Below are 27804 nucleotides of genomic sequence, written 5' to 3' on the forward strand. Positions count from 1 at the left end.
CGCCCCACCTCCAAGAAGCAGGTCAAGTCCTTCCTCGGTCTGGTAGGGTACTATCAAAGGTTCATTCCCAGTTTCGCCACCCTGGCAAGCCCCCTACATGACCTGACCCGGAAGGCCCTGCCGGACCGCATTACCTGGTCGGAGGCAGCAGAAGGAGCATTCAGTCTCCTTAAACGGGCCCTATGCTCCGAGCCAATACTATTAACGCCTGATTTTACTCTGCCCCTTATAGTCCACTCCGACGCCTCAGAGGTGGGCCTCGGAGCGGTCCACTCGCAGGTCCGGGACGCGGAGGAGCACCCAGTGACCTACATTAGCAGGAAACTCCTCCCGAATGAAAGGAACTACTCCACCGTGGAGAAGGAGGCCCTGGCCATCAAGTGGGCCGTAGACAAGCTGCGGTACTACCTCCTGGGCCGGGAGTTCACCCTGGTGACGGACCATGCCCCGCTCAAGTGGATGGCCACCGCCAAGGATACAAACGCCAGGGTGACAAGGTGGTTCCTGGCCCTACAGGACTACCGCTTCAAAGTGGACCACCGACCAGGGCGGGAGCACGCCAATGCTGATGCCCTGTCCCGTCGGGACGCATGCCTCTGGGCAGTCAGAGGCGCCCCGGGGCTACATCTAAGGGGGGAGGAGTGTGGCAACCCGGCCCCGACACGGCGGGCCTGGAAGCCCAGAGGGCAGGTAATACGAGCTGTCTACCACCCTTTTCCCCCAGAGGGCGCCAAGGGCCGCTTTGAGAAGGTCCCATTCAACGCCAACAGGAGACACCTGTGTACCAGGCCAATCAGACCCAGGTGAGGGCTATAAAAGAGAAGCTGAGAGGTAGTCTGACACGCAGGAGGTATGTGACCCATGCAGGAGCAGAGAGCGGAGCGAAGCGAGATTCCCTACCCGCACGGACCTTTGCCCCAGGACCCGGTCTAGAGAAGACCCCAGGAGACCACAGAAGGACCGCCTCTCCTGGATATCGGGACGGCGCGTGAGACACGACCACAGCGTCCCCAGTGGCTCACGGAGCCCAGACTCTTTTTTTTGTATCGTTTGCATTGACGGGTGATTCCCCTTTTTTCCGTTCGTTTGGATTAATAAACGTGCCTTGTTGGCAGTTTGAGCAGCAGAGACTCTTGTTACTTGAGCCGGGTTACCACACTATGTAGTCTTCGTTATAGTTGAATTTATAGTTTCAATAATACAACATGTAGCATTAATAACGTTTAGCATCTCATCCTAGGAGCCCGTGCGAAGGGCCCACACACCCCATCATACGGTCCCTATGGCCCCTGAATGGCGGACTCACGAGGCGTGCAGCAGCCCCAGAGCGTCCATGTGGCTCAGGCAGGCCCACTGCCTCAGCAGGGCGTATATGTCGGGCAGGCAGGACCACTGCCAGCAGGGGGCGCTGGCCAGCACAAGTGGCAGGGCGGCGCTCTCCTCCTGGCAGAAGGCTCTCTTCTCCCACAGCAGCCGCTTGTCCTCCACCGTCAACCTGGGGAGGCAGTACAGACCATCAACACATGAGGAGTCAGTCAGTACAGACCATCAACACCTGGGGATTCAGTCAGTACAGACCATCAACACATGAGGAGTCAGTCAGTACAGACCATCAACACATGAGGAGTCAGTCAGTACAGACCGTCAACACCTGGGGAGTCAGTCAGTACAGACCATCAACACATGAAGAGTCAGTTAGTACAGACCATCAACACCTGGGGAGTCAGTCAGTACAGATCATCAACACATGAGGAGTCAGCCAGTACAGACCATCAACACATGAGGATTCAGTCAGTACAGACCATCAACACATGAGGAGTCAGGCAGTACAGACCATCAACACATGAGGAGTCAGTCAGTACAGACCATCAACACATGAGGAGTCAGTCAGTACAGACCATCAACACATGAGGAGTCAGTCAGTACAGACCATCAACACATGAGGAGTCAGTCCGTACCTCGTCAACACCTGGGGAGTCAGTCAGTACAGACCATCAACACATAAAGAGTCAGTTAGTACAGACCATCAACAACTGGGGAGTCAGTCAGTACAGACCATCCACACATGAGGAGTCAGTCAGTACAGACCATCAACACATGAGGAGTCAGTCAGTACAGACCATCAACACATGAGGATTCATTCAGTACAGACCATCAACACATGAGGAGTCAGTCAGTACAGACCATCAACACATGAGGAGTCAGTCAGTACAGATCATCAACACATGAGGAGTCAGGCAGTACAGACCATCAACACATGAGGAGTCAGTCAGTACAGACCATCAACACATGAGGAGTCAGTCAGTACCTCGTCAACACCTGGGGAGTCAGTCAGTACAGACCATCAACACATAAAGAGTCAGTTAGTACAGACCATCAACAACTGGGGAGTCAGTCAGTACAGACCATCCACACATGAGGAGTCAGTCAGTACAGACCATCAACACATGAGGAGTCAGTCAGTACAGACCATCAACACATGAGGATTCAGTCAGTACAGACCATCAACACATGAGGAGTCAGTCAGTACAGACCATCAACACATGAGGAGTCAGTCAGTACAGATCATCAACACATGAGGAGTCAGGCAGTACAGACCATCAACACATGAGGAGTCAGTCAGTACAGACCATCAACACATGAGGAGTCAGTCAGTACAGACTATTGTTACGTATTTTAAGAACATAAGCTGCCCCCACATAGCCTCTAGGAAGCAGATTCAAACACGCAAGCTGTATTACCCTCACATAGCCACTAGGAAGCAGGCCCGAACATATAAGCCGTAAATACTGTAGATAGCCACAAGGGGAGCAAGACCTTACTGAAGGCTGCTCCATCCACAGAAGGCAGCACCTTTAGATAGGTGAAGAAGCCGAGGCTAATACGTCACACAGGCCACGCCCACTTCATATAGGCCACGCCCACTTGACCCTATCAATCTCGACAGAGAGGTTGGACCTCAGAAACTCTTGGTAGCTCAGACTTGCAGGTTAGAGTTTTGGTCAGCTGGGAGTCGCTATACTATACTAATAAATACTAATGTTGTATGAAATGTATGAAATACGTTTTAATATGAATATATAAACAACTCATGACTACAAGAGGTGTCCTCATAGGAGAAACACGGTTTCACGCTGAACACTACATGGCTCTGCTCCTTGTTTATACCAGGGCACGGTTTAGTCTACTACCACGTCCTGGTTCAAACAAGTCCTCCCTGAGCAAGACTTACTGACCATGATGTGGGAAGATATTTTCCTAAATGAAAATGATGAATTTACACCACTACGTATATTAATAGTTTAGTGTAGCAACAGTGAAATAATGGTACCATTTTCTATGTTAAATCACAAATACACAGGAGACAGATTCAAACTATTCATATGTACTGTAATGATGTAATGTGTTCATGCTACTAGGACAACCTTCATCACGATGGACAGTGTGGTCCTGAGAACTCATATCTCCCATATCTCATATATTTTCATATATAACCTAGTCATTTTTTAGTGCTTGGCACTCTATGAACATCCTCACTATCAATATAGTATGGTTGCTCTTTCTTCTGACAAATGTACTTATTGTAAATGGCTTTGGGTAAAGGCGTCTACCTAATTCCCTTAAAGTGCACCTATTATGCTTTTTCAACTTTGAGACCTATAAACGTTGTTATAATGATTTATATACATGTTTAAACATACTAAAGTAATACTAAACATACTAAATAATGACGTACATGCATCTAGACGTATTCCCTGTTGACCATCTGGGCAGGCTGTGCAGAGCGCTAAACACTAGGCGCCGGTCGCCATTCACTTGTTCAAATTTCCAGGATTTATCTACGTAGAACAATCCGGATTTTTTATTTATGGTAATGCTGCAACATGCTCTTCCGGAAGGTAACCAATCACAACGGAGTGGGGTTGGCAGGAGGGGGGCGAGGGGGTGGAGAAGGACGAAGCCGAGTGTTGACAGAGAATGCTGAAAGCGCCCATATGAGAGGAAGAGTTTCCCGAAAATCAACAACGTATTTTTAAGTAGGTTTTGCATGACTGATTTGACTCTAGCCTTGCCTTGTAAAAGGCCTGCATTAGATATACAAGATGCCTAGTTCATGCCCAAAGAGAAATAAACACTATATTCATAACTATGGCTTCCATCCTTGACTATCTCGTTTTTTATTTAGTCAGACTAAAATAGGTTGAATATATATTTTTTAATGTGTTAATAGATCGTTTCACGTGTTCTTACTGCTTCATTCACATTAATTAGACCAATTCCCATAAAAAGCATACACACACACACACACACACACACACACACACACACACACACACACACACACACACACACACACACACACACACACACACACACACACACACACACACACGATAAGAGAACAAAGAGGGTGTGTGGGTGGGGGGAGGGTGGAGGAAGTGGGGGATGGAGGAGTAGAAGGCTGTTATGATCAGGGGGCCGTGTGGCCACCAGCTGCCAGTCTGACGTCTGACATCCCCCATCTCGCCCTCTCCCTCCACCCCCCCCTACCTCTCTATATAGTAACACCAGCTCATCACACACACCTAATGGTCAGCTCTAAATCATCTCATCTTTGCTGCTAACTTAGTGGCTGGCTCTTGGAAGTGGAAACAATAAAGACATTGCTTTTTTCATTAGACAAAACATCCGGGAACAAACGTGCATACGTGCGTGTACATTTAAACAGGATACCAATGTTTGACAGTAAGCCGGATAATTCAGTGTCTGATACAGGTTGATGTGAAAGCTACGTGTGCTGCACAAACAAATGCTAATAGATATATATATATCCTTTTAAAACAAGGCTAGAAGGCTGGAGACCGCGTGCGTGCGTGTGTGTTTGCTCATCTTTAAGAGACTGTGCTCATCAGAGCACATTGTTACAGAGCTGGAGGTATCCTGCATTGGAAACCTCTCGGACAGCCCATACAAGCCTTTCCCAACATGATAATTACGTTGTGAAGAAATAGGAGAAAAATAGAGACCAAAGCAGAAAATCCTTTGTATCATTATACATTTCCATATTCAGTTTTGACGCAAATCATATCGATCTGTCTAAATATGCGTATTTTTCTTATTTCGTTTATCGATTTTTTGATTTTGTCTGTTCAACCATGTCCGTCTCCAATCTGCCTTTTTTTGGTTCACTATTATTGATTTAATTAATATTTCAGTGTGCGTCTGTCTATTAGTGTGTATGTTTGTGTACGTAATATGTGTGTGCGTGTGCTTGCATGTGCGTGTTTATGTAACTGCACGTGCGTGCATACATCTGCATGTGCGTGCGGTTCCATGCGTGTGCGTGTCTGACCAGAAGAGGGACTTCTTGTGCAGGACGTCTTGCAGCTGGCGCTGGCTGGCTGTGTCCAGCCTGGAGAATTCGTACTGCGGGCAGAAGTCCGCCGGCCCGGGGGTGCTGAAGCGGACCTCGAACGCCGAGGTGGGGAAGTCCACCTGGGGCCAGAGGAGCAGTCAGTTAGGGACCAGAGGAGCAGTCAGTAAGGGGCCAGAGGAGCAGTCAGTAAGGGGCCAGAGGAGCAGTTAGTAAGGGGCCAGAGGAGCAGTCAGTTAGGGACCAGAGGAGCAGTCAGTAAGGGCCAGAGGAGCAGTCAGTAAGGGCCAGAGGAGCAGTCAGTTAGGGACCAGAGGAGCAGTTAGTAAGGGGCCAGAGGAGCAGTCAGTTAGGGACCAGAGGAGCAGTCAGTAAGGGCCAGAGGAGCAGTCAGTAAGGGGCCAGAGGAGCAGTTAGTAAGGGACCAGAGGAGCAGTCAGTTAGGGACCAGAGGAGCAGTCAGTCAGGGGCCAGAGGAGCAGTCAGTCAGGGGCCAGAGGAGCAGTCAGTAAGGGGCCAGAGGAGCAGTCAGTAAGGGGCCAGAGGAGCAGTCAGTAAGGGGCCAGAGGAGCAGTCAGTAAGGGGCCAGAGGAGCAGTCAGTTAGGGACCAGAGGAGCAGTCAGTAAGGGGCCGTCCTGCTGAGGACACAAGTTATCATTTCCCCTTTGGTTTAAACATGTCAACATTGTTTGTCAGAGAACATCTTCCTTGAGGCACGCGGCCCAGAGACCGAGGGCCGTCCATCCTGATGGGTTTGATAGGGTCGTCCTTTGGTTTTTCATACGTATGCAACAAAAGTTTAGACTTCAATTATTATGCCGAATTAGCTAATGATGATGCATGTTGTTGCTGATCAAAAGTAGAACCAGAAAAATAATGATTTCAGCTACTTCCAGTGGAAGCCCCTCTGGGCCCCTGCAATACAATATGACGCTAAAGGGCAACAGAACAGTGATGGTTAAAAATATCTTTGGTTTGGAGTCATGGGGAAGGATACCTGAGCTGTATCGACGTGTTTTAGAATTCAGCAACATACTACCCAGGATATGTGCTTGGATGAGCGCATGCGTGTGTGTCCTGTCTGTGTGTGTGTGTGTTTGTGTCCTGTGTTCGCGTACGCGAGTGAGTCCTGTGTTTGAGTGTGTGTGTGTCTCCTGTGTGTGCGTCTGCGTTTGTGTCCTGTGTGTGTGTCTGAGTTTGTGTCCTGTGTGTGCCTTGGCGTGTGTGTCCTGTGTGTGCGTCTGCGTTTGTGTCCAGTGTGTGTGTCTGAGTTTGTGTCCTGTGTGTGCCTTGGCGTGTGTGTCCTGTGTGTGCGTCCGTGTGTGTGTCCTGTGTGTGCGTCCGTGTGTGTGTCCTGTGTGTGCTTCCGTGTGTGTGTCCTGTGTGTGTGTCTGTGTGTTTGTCCTGTGTGTGTGTCTGAGTTTGTGTCCCGGTATGTGAGTATGTGTATGATACGTGTGTGGCATGTGTGTGTATGTACATGTGTGTGTTTAGCACCTGCAGGATGACGCTGTCAGGCTGGCTGAAGTTGGGAGAGCTTGAGCGTGCGTTTCCACTTCCTGGGATGGACGGCCAGAGACCAAGCAGCTTCCTTCCACACGTCAGAACACTGGCGGAGAACAGGAAAGAACAAGTGAATAAACACACCCAGCAGGGAGACCTGCTGGTCTTAGGGCCTGCAAGGACCTCCATACATCAAAATAGGGATGGGCAACGATCGTCGAATAGTCGAATAGTCAGAGTCACGTAGAAAATCGAATAATCAATGCCACTATCGTTATAGAATACACAGCTCTTCTCAATCATGTTGAACGCTCCGATCATTTGCATGGTCCTTCAAAACTTCCGATGATGAATAATTTTTTGATAATTCTTCGTTGCTAAGCATATAATGACCGCTGTCAAGGAAAGTGGATTAATTTTTTTCTGTCGTATCACTCCGCAAGTAGTCCGGTAACTTATCAACCCCAGCGTCCTCGGTTGCTAAGCGACGTCAACGTCTTTGGCAGACTATTTCTCTGCTGATCAACACTACGAATGCTGGTAATAAATAAATTGTAAAAAGACGCACTGTGTGAAGTTATTTTTTTGACCATAGTTTCCATGTGCTAAAGACGTGTCTAGTTCACGTCATGCAGGCATTGTTCAGTAAAATAATAAGCGATCTGTTATCGGCGCATGTAGGCCTATCTGCCTAAGTTCATGTTGAAATCCTTTTGATGTTGAATGTAGATGGCGCAGTTGTTGAAACAATCATGATTTCATACAAATCATAAAAGCCTCACCCTGTGTCATTGTGTCTGCGTGTGTACGAGGTGCGTGTGTGCGTGCGTGGGGGGTTCTTGATTGACCGATTTTCAAATATTATTCCAATACTTCTCAGCGAATATCGAATAGTATTTTTGCCTGAAATGCACATCCCTACATCAAAACCGTGATGCGCGGCCAACAGGATGCCAGCGTCTGAGCAGCAGTGAGAAGCCATCTGCTGGCTCCTGCGCTGGTCCAGTGTTCCACTGTGGTCCAGACTACAGCGTACTGCGCTCAGGACGCACGAGCCAGAAGATGGCTTCTCACTATGATGGCATCTCACTATGTTCCACTGGGGTCCAGACTACAGAATATTATATTTTTGTTTACTATATATCTACATATTTTTTTAACTATTTACTTTACTATATATTTTTGTACTATATCTATCTATACCTCCAATACATGCTCAAGGGCAATAGCAGAGCTGCCCAGGTTACTCCATGACTCACTGTCTGAAGTTGAAGAGGGGCATGGTCACCCAGCCCAGCGCGTCGATGCTGCGCCGCTGCTTGCCCTTCTCCTCCGTGCCACCAGGGGGCGGTAGAGCCGTGGCGTACAGAGTCACAGTCAGCTGGGACTCACGGGGCAGCTGGTTGATCTGCACTGGGAAACACACCCTACAGTGATAGAGGTTGGGGAGAACGAGAGGACATAGGTGATCAAATATGAGTAAAAAGGACCTGTGCAGATCTACTTTACTTGTTAAATTGCGCAAAGTAAAGCAAGCACATCCCAGGGATAGAGCGTATGGCATGCTACCGTCCTAAACGTGTTCATTCCAACTAAACCATTCTGAATAACGCCTCTAAACGACTAACACAATAAGGCAGTGTAGCCATAGTGGATGAACTCAAGTTGCAGAAAAAAGACACGGATCTTGAAGGTATAGTATATTCATGTACACAATGCACGCATGATACTGGACAACAGAAGGAGGCTTCCAGGACACCGGGAGGGGCAGGTACCTTTGGTCCCAGACCACCAGGTGGAATAGGTACTTGCTGACCGCCTGCTTGCTGGTGTGCTGAGGAGCACACAGCTCCGCCCCGCCGTGAGTCAGGGAGCAGGAGAGGAAGAAGCCCTCGTAACTGTTCAGAGAGGACACACAACGCAGAACAATCAAGCTCACAACGGCTGCTGCTCAGACCTCCTCAGTCTGAGGACGGATTCACGTTCAGAATAAAGAACTAAAGAAAACAGCAAAAAGGTGTGAACCAACGTTTATTGGTTTATTGTGGGGTTGTTTTAAATAACGTCGTTTTGAAATTACAATGAATACAGTCTTACTCATACAATCCCCCACACACACACACACACACACACACACACACACACACACACACACACACACACACACACACACACACACACACACACACACACACACACACACACACACACACACACACACACACAGGCAAAGATCAATTCCATTACCAAGAGGTCTGCCTTTAATCAAAACCCAATCACATGATCGAAAGGGGAGGAACTGCAAGATCATAGAGCCATATAACTGAGCAGCTAGAGTTTGTGTGTGTACGTAGCTCCAAGAGGTTTCAAACCATGCATTCGTTTTATGCGGTTGGAGTGGACAGAGTTTAAAGAGAGGTGCAGGGAGTGACACACCCTGGAATTCATCTGATGAGTTAGATGATGACCTCATGATGAGAACACTGAGGGTTGAAGCCTTATTACTGTTCTACTGGGAAGTGTAGAGGAAAGCACCAACACTACTTACTACTGATTCTACTGAGTCATATATAGTAGGTCATCAATATGTATGTATCATGTGCATACATATGAGGTGAGAGGAGAATAAAACAAGTGTGTGAGAGAGAGAACAAGATTGAGAGAAAGAGGAAGAATGAGAGAGAGGAGACGAGGAGAGAGTGAGAGAGAAGAGAAGTGAGAGAGAGAGAGAAAGAGGAGTAGGAGAAAGAGAAGGAGAGAGAGAAAGAGGAGTAGGAGAAAGAGAAGGAGAGAGAGAGAGAAAGAGGACTAGGAGAAAGAGAAGGAGAGAGAGAAAGAGGAGTAGGAGAAAGAGAAGGAGAGAGAGAGAGGAGAAGCCCCAGGTTCTCTGGTCAACAGATGTTCCGGCTCATGGATTAAGAGTCAGGATTTCAAGCCACAACAGCTGGTCATCTGCAATTGGGAGCTTGCACGTGTGTAAGCGTGAGTGTGTGCGTGTGTGTGTGGAGGGACAAGAAGCTGGATTTTCAGGTTGTGGTAAAGAAGGCTTGACAGAACTTTGTACAGTGTGTCTCAAACACAGCCATGTTGAAGATGTGTGTGTGTGGGGGGGTCGGCTTAGCTCTGGAGATAGAGCAGTCTTGTAACCGAAAGGTTGCTAGTTCGATCCCCAGCTCCTCCTAGCTGAGTATTGATGTGTCCCTGAGCAAGACACTTGCTCAGGGACACGCAAGACACGCTTCTGACGAGCTGGCTGTCGCCTTGCATGGTTGACTCTGCCGTCGGTGTGTCAATATGTGTATTAACCGATGTAAGTCGCTTTGAACAAAAGCATCTGCTAAATGCCCTAATTGTAATTGTGTGGGCGGGGCCCTACCTGGCCGCCCAAGTGATGGGGACGCGGTGGGCCGAGTAAACGCTGAAGGAGAGCACGTTGTTCACCACGCCCGCCTCCTGGATGGGCGCAGTGCTGCGGCTGCTGGGCGGCGCTGTGTGGAAGTTGGCGTTGAAGGTGCTACAGTACAGCTCCACCTGGTCCAGGATGGCCACTGTCAGCCTCTCCACCACCTTTTCTGTAGATCATTCCACATTTAATACACCCGCTCATTAGAGGCTCATTAGAAATGATCAAAAAGCCCCACCCAGTTTTACTAAACATAGGTCATCAATCACTTTCTAACTCAGTTACAAGTTGGTCAAATACATCATTGAGCACCTCTAATGTTGGATGAGCACGTGTGTGAGTTGGAGCATGAGGGGAGGGTCACTTCACGTACCTCTGTTTCCTTTGACAGCCAATACAGAGATATCCTGAGAGGGGGAGAAACAGGAGAGAGAAATCTTACTTTTCTACTTAAATGTCTTTTTAAATTAAATCCTAGGGCTAGTGGTGGTAAGAACCAGGTTCTACCTTCTGAACCTTCGGCTGCAGGCGACAAGGGCATGCTGGGAGCTGGCTGAGGGCAGAGGTCAGGTCGGCCGACTCCACGGAGGCCAGAGTACTGCACAGGGCCTTCACCGATTGGACAAGACGCTCCACATGCAGCAGCAGCTCAGCCTATCACAACGGGACCCAATCAGGTAGAGGAATTGGATTTATAAATAATAATAAAGAAAAATGTGTATTGCTTCAGCATACTACAATTGTGTGCATGCGTGTGTGTGTGCGCGTATGTCTGTGTTTGTGTTTGTGTGTACCTCAGACAAGATGAAGGCCTCAGCCTCGTTGTGATATGTATCCAGGAGAAGGGTGAGTGCCTCCCTGTCAAACCAAACTGGAATCAACCAAACATGTAGGAATGATGTCATGCTCCCTACATGCACAATATGTATAATCAGGCGGTTTCTGAATCAATTAGATCACCAATCCATGGTGCCTCCCCTCTCCCTAGCAACCCACCTGGTGACGGTCTGTCTGATTGGCCGCTCTTGGAGCAAGATGCAGTGGTTCATGGTGGACGCCATTTTGTCATCTTCTTCCTGCAATTATAAAAAGAAGAAGGGGGCTAGTTAGAAACGACATTCAAATGCATGAGGTCTAACCATCTGATCGCTGAATGAGGGATCACCATGGTGATGATGAAGTTAACCTATACGGTGTGAGTATACTATATGGTGTGAGTATACGCTGCAAGCTTTCGACACCACTCAAACCAACAGTGTAGAATATACCGTGCAATGGATCAAACAGACGTACAAGAGTGTTTGTATGTGCGTGTGTGTGTGTGTGTGTGTGTGTGTGTGTGTGTGTGTGTGTGTGTGTGTGTGTGTGTGTGTGTGTGTGTGTGTGTGTGTGTGTGTGTGTGTGTGTGTGTGTGTGTGTGTGTGTCTGCTCTGACCGTGCGAGCCAGCTCTGTGTTGATTGAAGCTCGCTTGGTGAGCAGGAGACGAATGTCCCACTCATACTTGAGACACTGCTGGACATACTCAAGACCGGCCAGCGTCTGGGAACTGGGAGACGGAAGAGAGAGACATGAGAGAGAGACAGACATGAGAGAGAGACATGAGAGAGAGACAGACAGAGACATGAGAGAGAGAGAGACATGAGAGAGAGACATGAGAAAGAGACATGAGAGAGAGACAGACATGAGAGAGAGACATGAGAAAGAGACGGACAGAGATATGAGAAAGAGAAAGTTATAGGAGTGAGACAGAGAGAAAGGTTTCAAACCATGAAATGGTTTAATGGTGTGTTGCAGAAGTCAAAAGCACTCGGGGCTCGGCTGTTAATGGATGGACCAAACTTGCGATTCACATACACAATTCAATCAACAATCCCCTTTCACCATACCTTTGAAAGTTTGTATCTCACAATGTTAAAACAAATTGCCACACACTAAAAGGAGCCCTTTAAATAAAGGTTATATATCATTATATATACGTGCACCGCACTGAAATCACTTTTCACTGCGTCGGCCTAGCCCGAGAGTTTTTCCTTTAAAGCAAAGGACTGGAATGAATAATTAAATGTAATCCAAGCCTACATGGGTCGTACACAGAGTGTGGTGTAGACTAATGACAGCCGACAGAGCGTGAAGAGCCTGCCTGCTTCTTAGCTATTGATTTCTCTCTTGGTTTGTGAGTGTAGAGTGGGCCTACTGGTTATACTAGTACACATACCAACAGTAATATCCTCATAATGCTCACTACTACCTCGTTTGGGGTGTTCTGGCTAGATCAGCCAGACCAACGCACCATAACCATGGGCCAGAGCCGTGTGTGTGTGTGTGTGTGTGTGTGTGTGTGTGTGTGTGTGTGTGTGTGTGTGTGTGTGTGTGTGTGTGTGTGTGTGTGTGTGTGTGTGTGTGTGTGAGAAAGGGAGAATACGTGTGTAGCGCTACTGAGGTCTCTGAGGTCATTGTTTCAACGATTAAAAAAAACAAGCCATCAGGAGAAAGAAGGAACGGCAGGAAGTGTTCTCCCAGGGCCCCAGGAAATCAGGGCCAGCACACTTCCTACTGCTGGTGGCCGACAGACAGACACCAGCTTCATACACCCAGCACACATGACATGCTACAGTACATAATACACAGAAACAAAGAGGGGGGGGGGGGGGGGGGGGAAAAAGAGAGAGAGAGAGAGAGAGAGAGAGAGAGAGAGAGAGAGAGAGAGAGAGAGAGAGAGAGAGAGAGAGAGAGAGAGAGAGAGAGAGAGAGAGAGAGAGAGAGAGAGAGAGAGAGAGAGAGAGAGAGAGAGAGAGAGAGAGAGAGAGAGAGAGAGAGAGAGAGAGAGAGAGAGAGAGAGAGAGGTTGCTGCTGAGTATCCAGGGTTGTGGTCTGGATTAGCTGGGCGGTAGTAAAGCCAGTGTGGTCGTTATGTCAACATGCAGCGCGTTGCTTGATTGAGGACCCCTGTCATTAGAGGCCACCACAGCCTCCCTCTGAGGACCTGCTAAACCGCTAGGCCTCGTTCTATTGTCAAGAGGGTGGTCTACCAAACTACTGCCCGCCCATAGCGCTCCAACCCAGACGTGGATTGACAACAGCACAAGGCTGGTCGGGAGTCTTACTGCTTTCCGTATTCCTTTGTATTATATCTGTTAACGTCGAAATCCTTATGAATGTTCCACATTTTTAAAAGTTACTTGTAATATCGCAGAAGGGACCATTCTCTCCAACTTGCCTTCATGAATACGACCCTTGAAATGGTTGATAATATTCAGCCCAGCCAATATTCCCGCTTATGGATCTACGTGATGCTAATGGTTAAGCTAACTTCCAAGAGGCTTACTTGCTGAGGAACTCTGCCTGTCCACAGACTTTGAGCAGGTACTGCTCCACGTCCACGTCCAGGTCTTCCTGGGCGTAGCACAGCGTCTGGTAGATCAGCAGGTCCACGGTGGAAGAGCCTGCCAGGGGAACACACTTCATTAGGGGCTCGCCCCACCAGATATCCATGGACTTGGTGTCAAATGAACCGTAACACGTGAGGACATATTGAGGTCGACAGAGGACGGACCGACTGCACCGTGAAGCAGGAACGTCTTGGGGCATGGATCAGGGTCAGTAGGCGCTCTCAAGTGTTTCTTAAGCAGGTGTTAACGTGACGGTAACGGCGTGACACGTTTCAATCTCGGTGTGCACGGAAACCTTTCTGAGGGTGCGGGGCCTACCGTCGCAGGTGAAGGTGAGCGGCTCCCTGAAGTGGTCGCTGATGACCGTGACCTTCACACTGACCCCCAGGCCCTGCTGCAGCTCCTCCTGGGACACCGACGGGGACCACACAAAGCCTGTGTTCCTGGAGCGCTCGCCGCACGGGTCCGCCGACCTCAGGCTGAGCACAAACACCTTGTTTACAGCCTCAGGCTGACCACATACACCTTGTTTACAGCCTCATGCTGCACACAACCATCTTGTATACAGCCTCCAGCTGAACATGTGATGTGAGGTGTGGTTTGATGTGCTGTGATTGTGTGGTGTGGAGGTGTGATGTGGAGAGGTGAGGTGAGGTGAGGTGTGATGTGATGTGATGTCATATGAGGTGTGATGTGGAGGTGTGATGTGGAGGTGTGATGTGTGGAGGCCGGGGCTGGCCCGAATACCATTTTTCAGGCTTCGAATACTCGTTGGTTTTTCTGAGCGAATATTCGGATACTCGTTCCAGAAAAACACAACATCAAAAACAACATTAATAATCCCTATATACTCACTGGAACCGATTTAGACAGTATCTGCATATTTTGTTGAAGATCTAATAGCTTTTGAACATTAATTATTAGGCCTAAGTAAGTTGGAGTTCCTTCGTTTTTCCCCGTGGAAGCGAACAGCTGTTGCTCCGTTCCAAATCAGCTGTCCTCTGCCATCTCAGCCCTTAGGGGAGCTTTTCAATTCATCGTGGAACGTGCATATTTTCAGGGAATTTGTACAATAAATCCATAACAAATACTGAATATTGATTGTCTTATGTGTCCATATTATATCCATTATATTGACCGGGTATTCCCAAGACGCTCACGCTCTGCAGCAAGCCAGTCACAGTTGAATGGCGCAGCGCTGTACAGCGAACGTAAACAAACTAAGCTAAGGTTAGCATTTCGCTAAGCATTACTTTTCCTCCCGAGATCCCGCTAATGTTGTGTTGTAAAGTAAAGGGAAACAAGATATCTATTCTTCCTCCACCTCTCTCGCTTCTCTGCTTGGTGTCGCTTATAGTTTGCCTCCCTCGCTCTGGTAACGTCAGTTACGTGGAAAAAAAAACAATGAAGCTCCGAATACTGATTTAAGCTTCGAATACTAATTTTCCGAACGAGTATTCGAATATTCGAATAATTCGGGCCAGCCCTAGTGGAGGCGTGGAGGTGTGCCGTGAGGTGTGATGTGTTGGGGTGTGATGTGGAAGTGTGATGTCACTCACATGTCCAGCATGTGGCAGTAGGCAGCCACCTCCTCGTCTCTGTCCTCCGACACCTTGAACAGCTCGTAGCTGAAGCCGTTTGCTCGGGACTCCAAGGCAACCTGGAGGTCATCAGGTTATGGTGTCCTCATTAACATGCATTAATGTAAACCTTATTATTAATTTATAGATTTAAAAATATACCTAATATTGATCAAACCGCAATGGAAGAGACACCAAACTTAAAGAAAGATCCTTACTGGGTCTGCGGACACCCGACGCAGGTTCCTTTTGCTCTTGGGGGCCGGCATGTAGGTCCTGGGGGGCACCTGGGGGGGCAGGGTCTTGCTGCGGGCCACGGGCTTACCCGGGGGCTCCCCGCTGGCCCGCCGGCTGCGCTGGCCCTGCCGCTCGCTGTTGAGGCGGGACAGCGCGGCGTTGAGGCTCTCGTAGGTCACCTCCTCCGAGATCACCTTGGGCCGGTCCACGTCGGGGGTGAACAGGTTCACGTCGTGGGGCGCCCCGGGTGGGGGGCCGCGGGGGGGCAGGAAGGGGTTGTCTGAGCCCGACAAGTGCGGGAGGGGGTTCCTCGGCGGGACGGCGGGGGGCATGTCGTCGGTAGGGGGGGGGGCCCCTTTGGGGGCGGGGCTGTAGCCCGGTCCATAGCGGGAGCCCGGGAGGAGGTCGCCCTCGCCGTCCAGGATGTACAGAGGCTCCTTGCTGAGCGGCCCCCGCGGGAGAGCCGGCCTGCTCAGCGGGGGCCGCGTGGGGGACCGTGTTGGGGACCGGGACCCTGCCGGCTGATTCAAGGAGGAGTCCGACCCGGAGAGACCCCTCAACAGGTTCCCCCCGGGGGGGCTGGAGACGTGTCCGCTGGGGACGGGCCGAGGGCGCTCGATGGAGGGCGGGGGCGGGGGCCTCGAGACAGGCTTGGAGCCGGTTTCGGGCCCGGCAGGGACGCCCTTGTCTTGTTTGAGGCGAGAGAGGGCGTCGTACTCCATCTGGAGGGCCTCTGCCAGGACCAGCTCCTTCTGGCTGAGGCCCAGGGCCTCCAGGGGCGCCCAGCCAGCCTCCCCGCTCTCCTTCTGGGTCTGGGCCGCAGACATCACCTCTGGAGAGGCTCTGCAACCACAGGCCCTGATCGGGGAACTAAGGGGACACTCAGCCTCTGGGACACCTGCTGGGAAGAGGGAACGCAGAGAGGAGTGAGTCAGAGGGCTCAAGGGAATGAGAACTGAGAAGGAGTGAGTGAGGGGGCTCAAGGGAATAAGGAGTTAGTCAGAGTGCTCTAGGGAAACAGAAGGAGTGAGTGACAGTGGAATGAGTGAGAGTGATCTAGGGAAATAGAAGGAGTGAGTGAGAGTGCTCAAGGGAATAAGAAGGAGTGAGTCAGAGTACTCTAGGGCAGCAGAAGATGTGAGTAAGAGGGCTCAAGGGAATAAGAAGGAGTGAGTGAGAGTGATCAAGGGAATAAGATATCAACACTACTGGGTTGTTAAAGCGTGTTTTCCTTTAGTCAAAAGTATTTGTAATATCGTGTCTGGAGGTTCCTTTGAATTTTCGTCCATGTTGTATTCACTATTTCTATGACTCCATGGCTAACATGAAGGCTGGTATTTGTGCAAAAATTGCTAATAAAGTTGGTCGCAAGCCACCCTGTTAAAAGTATTCAAATGTTGTGTTGGTACAAATGTCACACACAACACATGACTCCAGAAATGTCTTGATATGGCAGCGCAGACAAAAGACCAGGAAATGTGACCTTCGGCGGCCTGTGTCGTCATGGTGATGTGGCGGGCCCCACACATGCGTGGCTGGTAGCGCCGTCTCCCCCAGCAGCTGGCTAAGGGGAGAGACGGCACTCCCAGCAGCTAGCTGTGTGTGTGTGTGTGTGTGTGTGTGTGCGTGCGTGCTGTTGGCCAGTTAGTAGTGCTGCACCATTATTTCCTACTGACAATGACAATACAGTTTCTCTGCGAGTAAAATAAAGACAATAAAACTAAATCTGCTGAAGAATGGACAGTGTCTCCTGGTGTCTTTGTAATGAAAGGTGCAAGGGACCAATAATGTTAAGTATTGGGCTAAGACATTGTAATACAATTAAAGCTACATACTATATCTCTACCATCTACATCTACAATATCATCTGATGTGTGTCTGGACCAGTTTCAATCACAATTGTATACCAATCCTTGAGATGATGATATTAAAGATAACTTTGCATTCCTGCATATCAGTAGCATTCCATTCAATCTATGAATGCCTTCCTTTGGTATGTTAAACTGCTCTGTGCGTGTTGGTGTTGGTGGAAGTGGTGAAGACTAGGATAACAAACATTCAATACAACAAATAATATGTATACAATTTGTTAAAATACTGTTATGTATGATTTGTTGAAATGGGACAGATTGCAAATAATACAGTATATGAGCTTATGGCTCGTCATTTTTTCAGTGAGAAAAATGATCTTACTACTCATAAATCAGGGTTCAACACTAACTTTTTTCACTAGGAGTACTGTGGCCCCTTACTAAAAATTGTAGGAGCACAACCAGAAACCAGAAAAACCGTTGCCAGTGGATAATGTGCTATTTTTGCACAGCAATCTAAAGCACCAGGCCAAAAACCACAGTGTAATTCCCCGGCGGTCGTTCCAATAGGCCTATGTCTAATTTTCCTTCGGGTGCGGGTCGGGCGTCGATATCAATTTATAGCGGGACGGGACGGGTCGGGTGCGGAATGTAACTCGTGGTACCGTCGGAACACGGGTCAAATGCGGTTTTAAGTATTGCGGGTACGGACGGGTGCGGGTTTGCAAAATAAGACCCGTGCAGGACTCTGGCACTGGCACGCGAGCCGCGGCAGGTCGGAAGAACAGGTCAATAGTTTGCGTATTGTTCAAACACATGTAGCAGGTTGTGAAATCTAGAGCTGTAGCGATGCGTCGATGACGTCGACGCGTCGACGTCAAAAATTCGTCGACGTCAAATTTCTCCGTCGACCATTTTCGACGGAGAAATGGACGAAAGTCACAATAAAGGAAAATGTCCGCGCACGAAATCATCAAAGGATGGTAATACTTCAAGTTAAGTCCTAAACGGAAAGGTGTTGTGATTTGCACTCTTTGCCAAATGGAGTTGGCATATCACAAGAGCACGACAGCAATGTTGGAGCATCTCAAACGAGAAAGTATCTCGTGCGCATGAGAAAGTATCTCGTGCGCACGAGAAAGGATCTCATGAGCATGGGGAAACATCGTGCGCATATCACTGGCAGTGTGTGTGTGTGTGTGTGTGTGTGTGTGTGTGTGTGTGTGTGTGTGTGTGTGTGTGTGTGTGTGTGTGTGTGTGTGTGTGTGTGTGCGCGCAGGGACGTGCACAGGGGGGTTGCTCAGGTTGCTTGGGCAACTGCCCATATGCCCTCGACTCACGTTGCCCTTCCGAGGAAAAAAAAATATATATATTTTTTTTATCATTTAATGGATGCAGAATTTCATGTAGGCCTAGATAAAAAGAATCGCCACTCGAAACATTTCATAAAGTAAGCGTAGCCTCATTCAATTCCGTTCGGGCACTGAGAGTGAAAGTCAGTAGGGGGAGGGCAAACTCTGCCGCGCGGCAACAGCCGCTTTTGCCGCCTCCCCTCTGCCGCCCTTCCCTCATTGAAATGAATGGAGGCGGCGAGTTGCCGCGCGGCGTGTGAAACGTAGCTGCAGCGCTGCACGCGTGTCGAGATCTGTTTCCCCGTCGAGATGTGTTTCCCCTAGTCCCAGATAATGACTGTCAGGATGCGTTCCCCCTGTTCTAAATGGTCAAATTGAATGATATCAGCCTGAAAATCACAGCACTTATCTCTTGTGGGGAAATAAGTCAGCAGTATGAATTTGAAAGATGTGTGAGCCTCCTTTCCTATGGAACAGAGCAGAGGGCCTTTTCGGGTAATTTCGGACGGGGGCGGGGACTAGGGGAAACACATCTCGACGGGGAAACAGATCTCGACACAACACCGGCACCTGTGAGACGACTGCCTTGATGATGTCGGAAAAGGTGAATTTGGGATGTATAACAAACAAGCAATCATCATCACGTTTTAGGAAATGAATTACAATCTTCATAAATCCAGGCTCAGTTTGCCACGTAACGTTTAGCCTAAATAATCAGACAGCTAGCTAGCTTGCAGACAAGCAGCCCGTTATCACATAGTCTACACATTTTTTGATAGGCAAACTAAGCTACATGTCTGCTGATAGTTAGTTTCTAACATTTCGTTTTAACAAGAAGAATAAATGATGGAAGTAATTCATCACATGAATTCTTTCATTCAAAATGGTTCATGCCTAAATCTTATCACTATTTTGGGTTTGGGTATTGTTTGTTATTGTTAAGTGAAGCCGAAAAGCCCAGTGAAAAGAGGAGGATTCAGGAGAGAGAGAGACGACTAAAGGAGGCAGCAAAGAGGAGCACATCACTACAGGGTTGGCTACGAAAAAGCCAAACAGCAGGTGGGACAGAGTGAGACTTTGCATAGTGATAAAAAAGTATATTGTGTAGGCTAATTGATCAATTAATCAGACTCATATTTTAGCCTACTAATGGCAATTTTTCATAATTACATTACATTTAAGATGAGGAGCAGCCACAAGCCTCCAGACACTCGGAAAATGTGGACCAGGAGGAGGCACATAGGGCAGGTAGGCCTAAGTGCTGATCACCATATATGAGAGGACCATGCTAGAAAGTACAGGGTTAAAGAGCTGCATGCTAAATAATTGTCATCTAAAAAAAAACAGGCTATTTTAGAGATCCTTTCAAAGATCTTGCCTGAGCAGAACATAAATACCACTGCTTCTAGTGGGCATTACAATAATAATAATAATGGTAATAACAATAATAATGGTAATGACAATAATATGTCATTGGACAGATGATGAGCCCAGTGCATCAGCTGCGTTCAGAGAGCCAGAGCCAGAGCCAATCCCAGATGAGATCAGGACAGACTGGGAAAGGAGAGATGAGCAAGAGGATGAGATGAGGGAGAGGACAACATCAGCAAGGGAGGATATTGAGATGAAGAGTGGGGCAGAATCCACAGATTTCGATTTTTTGCTGAGGTTGGCTAATCCCACAGATCCAGCTCATGTACAGAGCAGCAATCTAAAATACGATCAGACCTTCATCACATTTTCCAATTCAGTCGGACCTTGCCGTCCTATGGTAAATTTCCCTCAAAATCCAGATGGGCGCTCTTTTCAAGCCCAATGGTATAATGATGACCCCTGGCTGGAATATTCTCCACTGAATGATGCCATCATGTTATGTTCTTCTTCTTCAAGTCATGTTTTTCTGCATTATCGTTAGTAGTAGTTATTTCAGTGTTTTACTTATTTGTATCAATATATTAATAAAGACCCCGTTATTCTCACTCCTTCATATAGCCTGTGAGTTGTTTTTTTTTTGGGGGGGGGGGTGCCCTTTTTTCAGGTCAGAGCAACTGCCCCTCAAAATTCCTGTGCACGTCCCTGTGTGTGTGTGTGTGTGTGTGTGTGTGTGTGTGTGTGTGTGTGTGTGTGTGTGTGTGTGTGTGTGTGTGTGTGTGTGTGTGTGTGTGTGTGTGTCTCGTCAGCGAGTAGGTGGACGAGCGAGCAGAGCGAGCGATAGCGTGCGTGTCAGTCTAGTGAAGTCATGAACGAGTCCGGTTGTGTGTAAGAATAAAATACCCAGCCTGTCAAGAATCGGTGGCCGCTTCATTCCATCATATTCCGACCTATAAGCAGACTCACTGTCGGTCAAAGTGAAGGGTCATGCCCCCGAGAGCGCATCGGACCTGGAGGGAACGTATCACCTGTGCTCCTCGGTCTGGGAGCCGACAGCAGGAAAGATGTAATGTAACTAACCATCTCGTAGTTGGAGGCGGAGCGCAAGAGAGTATGCGCACACATTTTTTTCATGTCCCTTTACGGGTTCCGTATTAAATAAAGTATATTAATAAGATTTTTTTTGTATTTATTTGAGATACATTATGGTTTTTATTAATCGAGCAACAGAAAAAAAAAACGTCCAATTGGTCATTAGATTAGTCGACTAATCGATAAAATAATCGCCCGATTAATCGTTTACCCCCAGCCTTAGTGAAATCATTCTCCTTCTCACAGAGACGTTTACGCGAGCTCGATATTTAATCCCTAGGACCCTCCCCCTCCATAAATTAGCTACTAACAGTGGCAATTCCCTATCCTTCTCACACTCAAAAGCCTGCTACGGATTCCGGATTGATTGACGCGCCCCTTCCCTGTATAACGTGCACAAATAAAAATATATAAAAGGGCAAATTTACTGGTCGCCCATGTGCAACCAGATGCAAAATTCAGTCGCACACTCCCAAATGTTCGCAAAATGCAACCATTTGGTCGCAGTCTGGAGCCCTGTAAATAATAGATGAGACTAGAATATTAAGCCTTGAATAAACCAATGGAAACCTTCCATTGGTTCCAACATAAAAAGGCAGTACACCGCTGAGTCCTGCTAGAACAGAATCAGGAGAATACGGGATCAGTTGGAGAAACCAAATTTCTGTTTCCCTAAAGAGCCCTAAGAGTAAATGGTCCACAGTCTGGACCTGCTTGACTCGTCTGGACCCGTCTGGACCCATCTGGACCCGTCTGGACCCGTCTGGACCCGTCTGGCCCTGCTGTGCTGCTGCCCGGCCGACTCAGCAGGATGCTTCATTCTGACCAGGGATCTCATTCGACACCATTTCTCGCAGGACAGATACTTTCTTTTGAGAAGTGTGTTCGTAACTGGCAGTCAAACTTAAATCAAATTCTAACTGTATGCTTCATGCTTGTCATCGGCCTGTTGTTTCCTGGGCGTATATTCAACTGAGGTTAACACAAGGACCTATTCAGTGTATTGATAATGATCAGACTAAATCCAAGGAGATCCTCAATGTTTAATGCACTGTCCCCCTTTGAGCGCCAAGCTTAGGACAGGAGGAACTGAAGCTGTCTCTCAGGAAGCCTCTGAACACAGGTGGGCAGACGGTAATGACGATAACTAAACAATGATTCATATTTCATATCACACACCCTATGCACCCTTGTGACATTCACCAGCCAATAGAACGATTAGTGCTGATAACGATTATCAGCGCAGCCTCGCAACACATGACTGAGGATGTGGTCCTAATAGCCCTGTCGTTCTCATGATGTCTTGCTCCGAGTTGAGGTGGTGAAGTTTGGCCCAATTAGCATAAACTCGACATACTATGATCAGGGTTTCTTTCCGATATCTACGCCCGGGTTAGTGGCCAATTTTTTAGAATCACAAAGCTACGGCTACAGCGGCCGAGAAGGGCGCGCTGACTCTCAGACATGTCTCACAAACCATCTCAACAACCAAGAGATAGCATGTGATTAACCCGTTAAACTTGAAGGGCTTGAGCAGCATTAACACATCAGCAGGCCAGTCAGGTGATAAAATACAGTCTGTGTTTTAGTATGTACTTAACAAGCAGGGACAACGCCAGCCAGTGAAAGAACTCATCAGTGACTCATTTGCAGTGTTTACGGTTGTGTGAGGTCTGTTCTCTGAGTGTCATGAGAGCGGGCATGGCGTTGAGCTGGAAGTGTTTTGTCAGTAGCTTCAACGGGGCCTTTCTCAAATTGGGGACGACAAAGAGATTGGACTGGCGGCCGGCCAGAGGGAAGTGGGGCGGGAGGAGAGATGGGTGCTGAGCCCTGGCCATCTCCTCCCCACAGGAGGTATAAAGCCCTCTCCCTCAGGGCTAGATAGGGGGCTCCCACATAATGGAACAGGAAAGAACAAAGAGTTAGTGCTGGGGGCTGTTTCTGTGTGTGCATATGTATTGATGGGGAGGGGGGGTCAGACACATTCACACAGCTCATAGGCCACTGGGAGACAATGGGGTAATACTATGGTGGTGACAAAAACATTCACATACATATACACAAACATACAAATAACACACACACACACACACACACACACACACACACACACACACACGTTGGATCAGTTCTTCACCACAGCTCTGCGTCTGGGCTATCTTAGTGGTAGAACTTGCAGAGTTGAAGATGTCGATTTGGAGGCAGAGAATATCGTGGTTGAACAACATAATGTCTGTTATATCAATGTATCCATCTCAGAGGAAATCCCTGCGTTTGTAATTAACGTAAACATCTGTTTGTCCAATCTCTGCAGGATCACAACAGCGTCCCTCTGAGCAGAGGATTCATAAAGCATCGACACAGAGGGGACAGGAGGTAAGGCCCACCGAAACGTCAGGCCATTTTGTGAACGGGTCAATAGTAACCCGAGTGTGATCAATAATCAATCCCTGAAGATGCTAATTCAATGTTGTTCACCGAAACTCAGTCAAAATTAACCAGTTGATAGCATTGACCATATAAAGTGTTGACATCTGTCAACCAGAGTGAGATAGATGGGCTTAAGTGTTTCATAACATAACCAACATCAAGTTTCTTCTGCACAGTCCACAACATGTCCCTTCCCTCAGCGTTTCACTGTGGAGTTCCACCATCATCATCACCAGTACTGCTTCAGTCTGCTAACTAGGGAGGTGCACGTTATTTGAGTATTCGATTATTCAAAATGACGTTGGTATTCGACTTTAGCTGTAGCAGATTTTTTTTAATATTCGCCTGAAGTTAATTAAATATATTCATTAGCTATGTTAATTACATATTGTTCATTAAACGTAATGCCCTTTAATACTGGAATACTTGGCTATACCGGCAACCTCCGTTCAAGCGGAGAGTCTTTACCACGGCGGGCTTGATTGTAATTCGCCTCTGCACCCGCCTATCCCCCGAGCACGTATATCTGCTCATTTTTTTTTAACAAGAATGAGTGACTCCATAACTACGGAGACCCCTCGAGCATTCGCAGTTCTCCGTCGGGATGTCGGATACGCAATGCAATTCGCCACCCGATCGATCTCATATGTTGACGACAAACCATGTAAGCGGTGTTGTAAATAAACTTCCAAAGCTTTTCAAATCTTATTTGGTGTTTTATTGGTCCTAATGTGCAAACTAAACAAAGTAAATAAGGAGCAAAGTCAAACCGCAGAATTGATTCCGGAAATGATTTTGTTAGAGGACCAATCACAGCCCTTGCCGTCTCCGTTGCGTCGACGGATAGTTCAAAAACATTGAATGCGCATTTGCGCACGTAAGCTACGGAGAGGGTCTCCGACAGGCTCTCCGTGTCTACGTACAGCACTTTAACAAGCACACGCATTTAAAAAAAGGCACAATCCAATCCAGGTGTTACTAACAACGTTGGTGTGAAAAAAAAAACGAGCTGTGCAAGCCCAGCTCACAACACTATTTCAACAATCCCTGTCTGGGAATTCAAAAATCTAAATTCCATAACCAACTTTATTGGTGTTTTCATTGCTGCTGATCTACGGCCATTCTCAGTTAGGCCTAAAAAAAAAAAAAAGTTTGGTTCCTGTTGGTTGTCAGTTAAGGTCAAGGGTAGGTAGGGAATTTATTTTATTATTTTATTTTATTTTTTCCAGCGGTAGCGAATGATAGGTACTAAGGTAGGTTGTTTTCATCTAAAAACGAGAAAATTCGCTCATCCTTGTACAGAATGAAGAGGTGCTGTACAAAAGCGTAATTATAGTTTGCATAATTATTATTTTTTTTTTTAAAGCTCATAAAATAATTTGGGTGGCACATAAATTGACAGGTTCGGTCAGAAACCGGAACCGGACAAAACATTTTTTGAGGCCTTACTGACAATCAAGCAGTTTTAACTATGAACTGTACCGTCCATTACCGTACCGTGACTTCAAAATCGAGGTACTTACCGAACCGTGACTGTTGTGTACCGTTACACCCCTAATATCTGTACATTATTTTAGATTTCAAAATTTTCTATTTGACCATTTAGTGTATTTTTTAGGCGAAATTTAAGTACTCAGTTACAAAGAGTTTTTTTGGAGGGACATGCTGAATACATACATCATGTTTTCAAACTCAAAAATAATCGTTTGAATAATCGTGATTTCAATTAGGGCCCGACCGATTTATCGGCCTGCCGATTTAATCGGCCGATTATAGCCTTTTTGAAAATAATCGGCATCGGCCAAAAAGACGCAGATTACAACCGATTTTTTATTTATTTATTTTTTATAAATGTTATTGCGATTAGTATCCTGCAGATTGCGCTCCTACTCGCCTTGCTAACTAACAACTTTAGCTGGAGTAAAAAAGAGGAGATTGAATTTTACCGTACAACATGAAAGCACGCTCGCTCAGGCAGCTGCGCGCTCACCTCACCTCACCAATGTACACAAGACGCGTTGTTTGAGCATGTTGTGCCTGTTTTTCTTTAGGTCCCAGGCCATGTTAATTTGTTATACTGTAGACTCTAACGGTGAGACCATACTGCTCAGCACGCACGTGTTAGTCACTGCTCACGAGCGCAGCACATTGGGAGTTAGTTATTTATTTTACATTACACTCATTTTTGACTGTAAATGTATTCTAAAACACTCAAAGGTTCTGCATTCAATTCACATATTCGTCAAAAGTGTTTAAAGTATATTTAAGGTATCAAAAACTACGTTTTATATGTTGTTGTTTTTGTTTTGTTTTTTGTTTTTTTTAATCGGCCGATTAAATCGTAATCGTAATTTTTCTCTGAAAATAATCGGCATCGGCACTCAAAAATCAATATCGGTCGGGCCCTAATTTCAATATTGACCAAAATAATCGTGTTCAAGATTTTTTCCATAATCGAGCAACCCTACTACAACCGAAAGTCATGGCCACACCAGGCGCACCAGGACTCTCTTCAGCTTCTCAACAGGCTGCTAGACAAACTGGGACTCAAACCATGATAACAATAACATCTTCTAATAAAAAGGATTGTGTTCTGTTGCCCAGGAACTACGCCTACGCACGCCAGCCAATGAACGTTGGCCATATATACTGCCTTTCAACAACAATCGAAGGGCACACCATTAAATATAATTTTAAACAGCAACAACATAAGGGCTTCTTTTCCACCCAGTGCTACTCAGCGGATTTAGCTTCCCAGGATATGTTTTTGCGGGAAAGTGAAATCCGAACACAGATCAGTTCCCAGTCCAGTCAGGTCTGGACGTCAGGCGTGTTGCTATCTGGTGCATCTCGTTACAGTGTGAGAGACTATGAACCTTGAGGAATTTTCCCGTAAAGTTTCTGTTTTTTAACATATTTTTAGCTATCAAAACGTGAGGAGATATCGCAATATTAATAAACAATACCACAATTTGATATTTTGTAAATATCGTGCATACCTATCTGCTAGCAAACTAATCTTATTTATAATAATTATAAGGCCTACTGTTTGTTTAAAAATAATACACATAGGATGACCAGACATCTAGCATTATATATAGGCCCACTTGTCATACATGACCTAGTGCAGGCTAACTCAACATGACCTAGGGCAGATGTCAACATGAATAGGACAGGCCGTACATCAACATGACCTAGAGCAGGCTGTACCTCAACATGACCTAGAGCAGGCTGTACCTCAACATGACCTAGAGCAGGCTGCACCTCAACGTGACCTAGAGCAGGTCGCACCTCAACATGACATAGTGCAGGCAGCCCGTACCTCAACATGACCTAGGGCAGGCCATACCTCAACATGACCTAGAGCAGGCCGCACCTCAACATGACATAGTGCAGGCAACACCTCAACAGCATGACCTACACCACCTGGTTGATGGCCAGGCTGCATGCCAAAGAAATGGTTTGGAGGGACAAAACGAATGAGTCTCACCCTGAGCCATCACATGAAATACCATAACAGTGTTTATGAAGATATATGATGATAGTAGAACTACTGCTAGGCTAATATCACCAATGCTGATTCATATCACTAATGCTGATCATTTCTGTTTTCTTTATTAGAAATGATTCAATACAGAAATAGCACATTTGCCTACATCCCATGATTCATCAAGCCCTGGGGGTCACTGAGCCCTTAGGATCAGAGTCCTGGGGATGCGGTCATAGTTACTGGTGTCGGGCTGTATTCGGCTCATTTGGGTTTGATTTGGGCACACACATCCAACACATCGCATTTCCATTACAGCGCAGTGAAAGGAAAAGGATCATCACTATCAAAGTCTTATTCAACTGTGACGGACCGAAGCAACACACACACACACACACACACACACACACACACACACACACACACACACACACACACACACACACACACACACACACACACACACACACACACACACACACACACACACACACACACACACACGAGGTGATGTTGTTGTAGTTGTCAGCCTGTCCAGACCCAGGCCTGGTGTCTGACAGCAGACCCTGCACCGGTCCAGACCCAGGCCTGGTGTCTGACAGCAGACCCTGCTCCGGTCCAGACCCAGGCCTGGTGTCTGACAGCAGACCCTGCACCGGTCCAGACCCAGGCCTGGTGTCTGACAGCAGACCCTGCTCCAGTCCAGACCCAGGCCTGGTGTCTGACAGCAGACCCTGCACCGGTCCAGACCCAGGCCTGGTGTCTGACAGCAG

The 27804-nt window shown here is 47.3% G+C and overlaps 1 protein-coding gene across 4 annotated transcripts in view; it reads right to left on the bottom strand.

Moving 5' to 3' along the window:
* The window catches only part of pik3c2b (phosphatidylinositol-4-phosphate 3-kinase, catalytic subunit type 2 beta), a 79539-nt gene that overhangs the window by 51008 nt on the left and 727 nt on the right, over nt 1-27804 (bottom strand). For 3 of the 4 annotated variants that reach the window (XR_009528615.1, XM_060068624.1, XM_060068622.1), the window contains exons 2-16: nt 15470-16389; nt 15231-15331; nt 13990-14150; nt 13608-13725; nt 11717-11828; nt 11278-11357; nt 11076-11139; nt 10789-10935; nt 10655-10688; nt 10255-10450; nt 8654-8776; nt 8138-8305; nt 6873-6984; nt 5354-5496; nt 1307-1495 (exon numbers count right to left, since the gene is read on the bottom strand). Coding sequence is in view for 3 of the 4 variants with exons in the window: in XM_060068624.1 (XP_059924607.1) it covers nt 1307-1495; nt 5354-5496; nt 6873-6984; nt 8138-8305; nt 8654-8776; nt 10255-10450; nt 10655-10688; nt 10789-10935; nt 11076-11139; nt 11278-11357; nt 11717-11828; nt 13608-13725; nt 13990-14150; nt 15231-15331; nt 15470-16315 (2594 nt within the window). In the remaining variant the exon portion in view is untranslated. The remainder of the gene's footprint in view (nt 1-1306; nt 1496-5353; nt 5497-6872; nt 6985-8137; nt 8306-8653; nt 8777-10254; nt 10451-10654; nt 10689-10788; nt 10936-11075; nt 11140-11277; nt 11358-11716; nt 11829-13607; nt 13726-13989; nt 14151-15230; nt 15332-15469; nt 16390-27804) is intronic. The other variant, XM_060068623.1, reaches the window with a different exon arrangement.

The sequence above is a fragment of the Gadus macrocephalus genome, chromosome 13 (assembly GCF_031168955.1).
Source record: "Gadus macrocephalus chromosome 13, ASM3116895v1".
Taxonomy (NCBI): domain Eukaryota; kingdom Metazoa; phylum Chordata; class Actinopteri; order Gadiformes; family Gadidae; genus Gadus; species Gadus macrocephalus.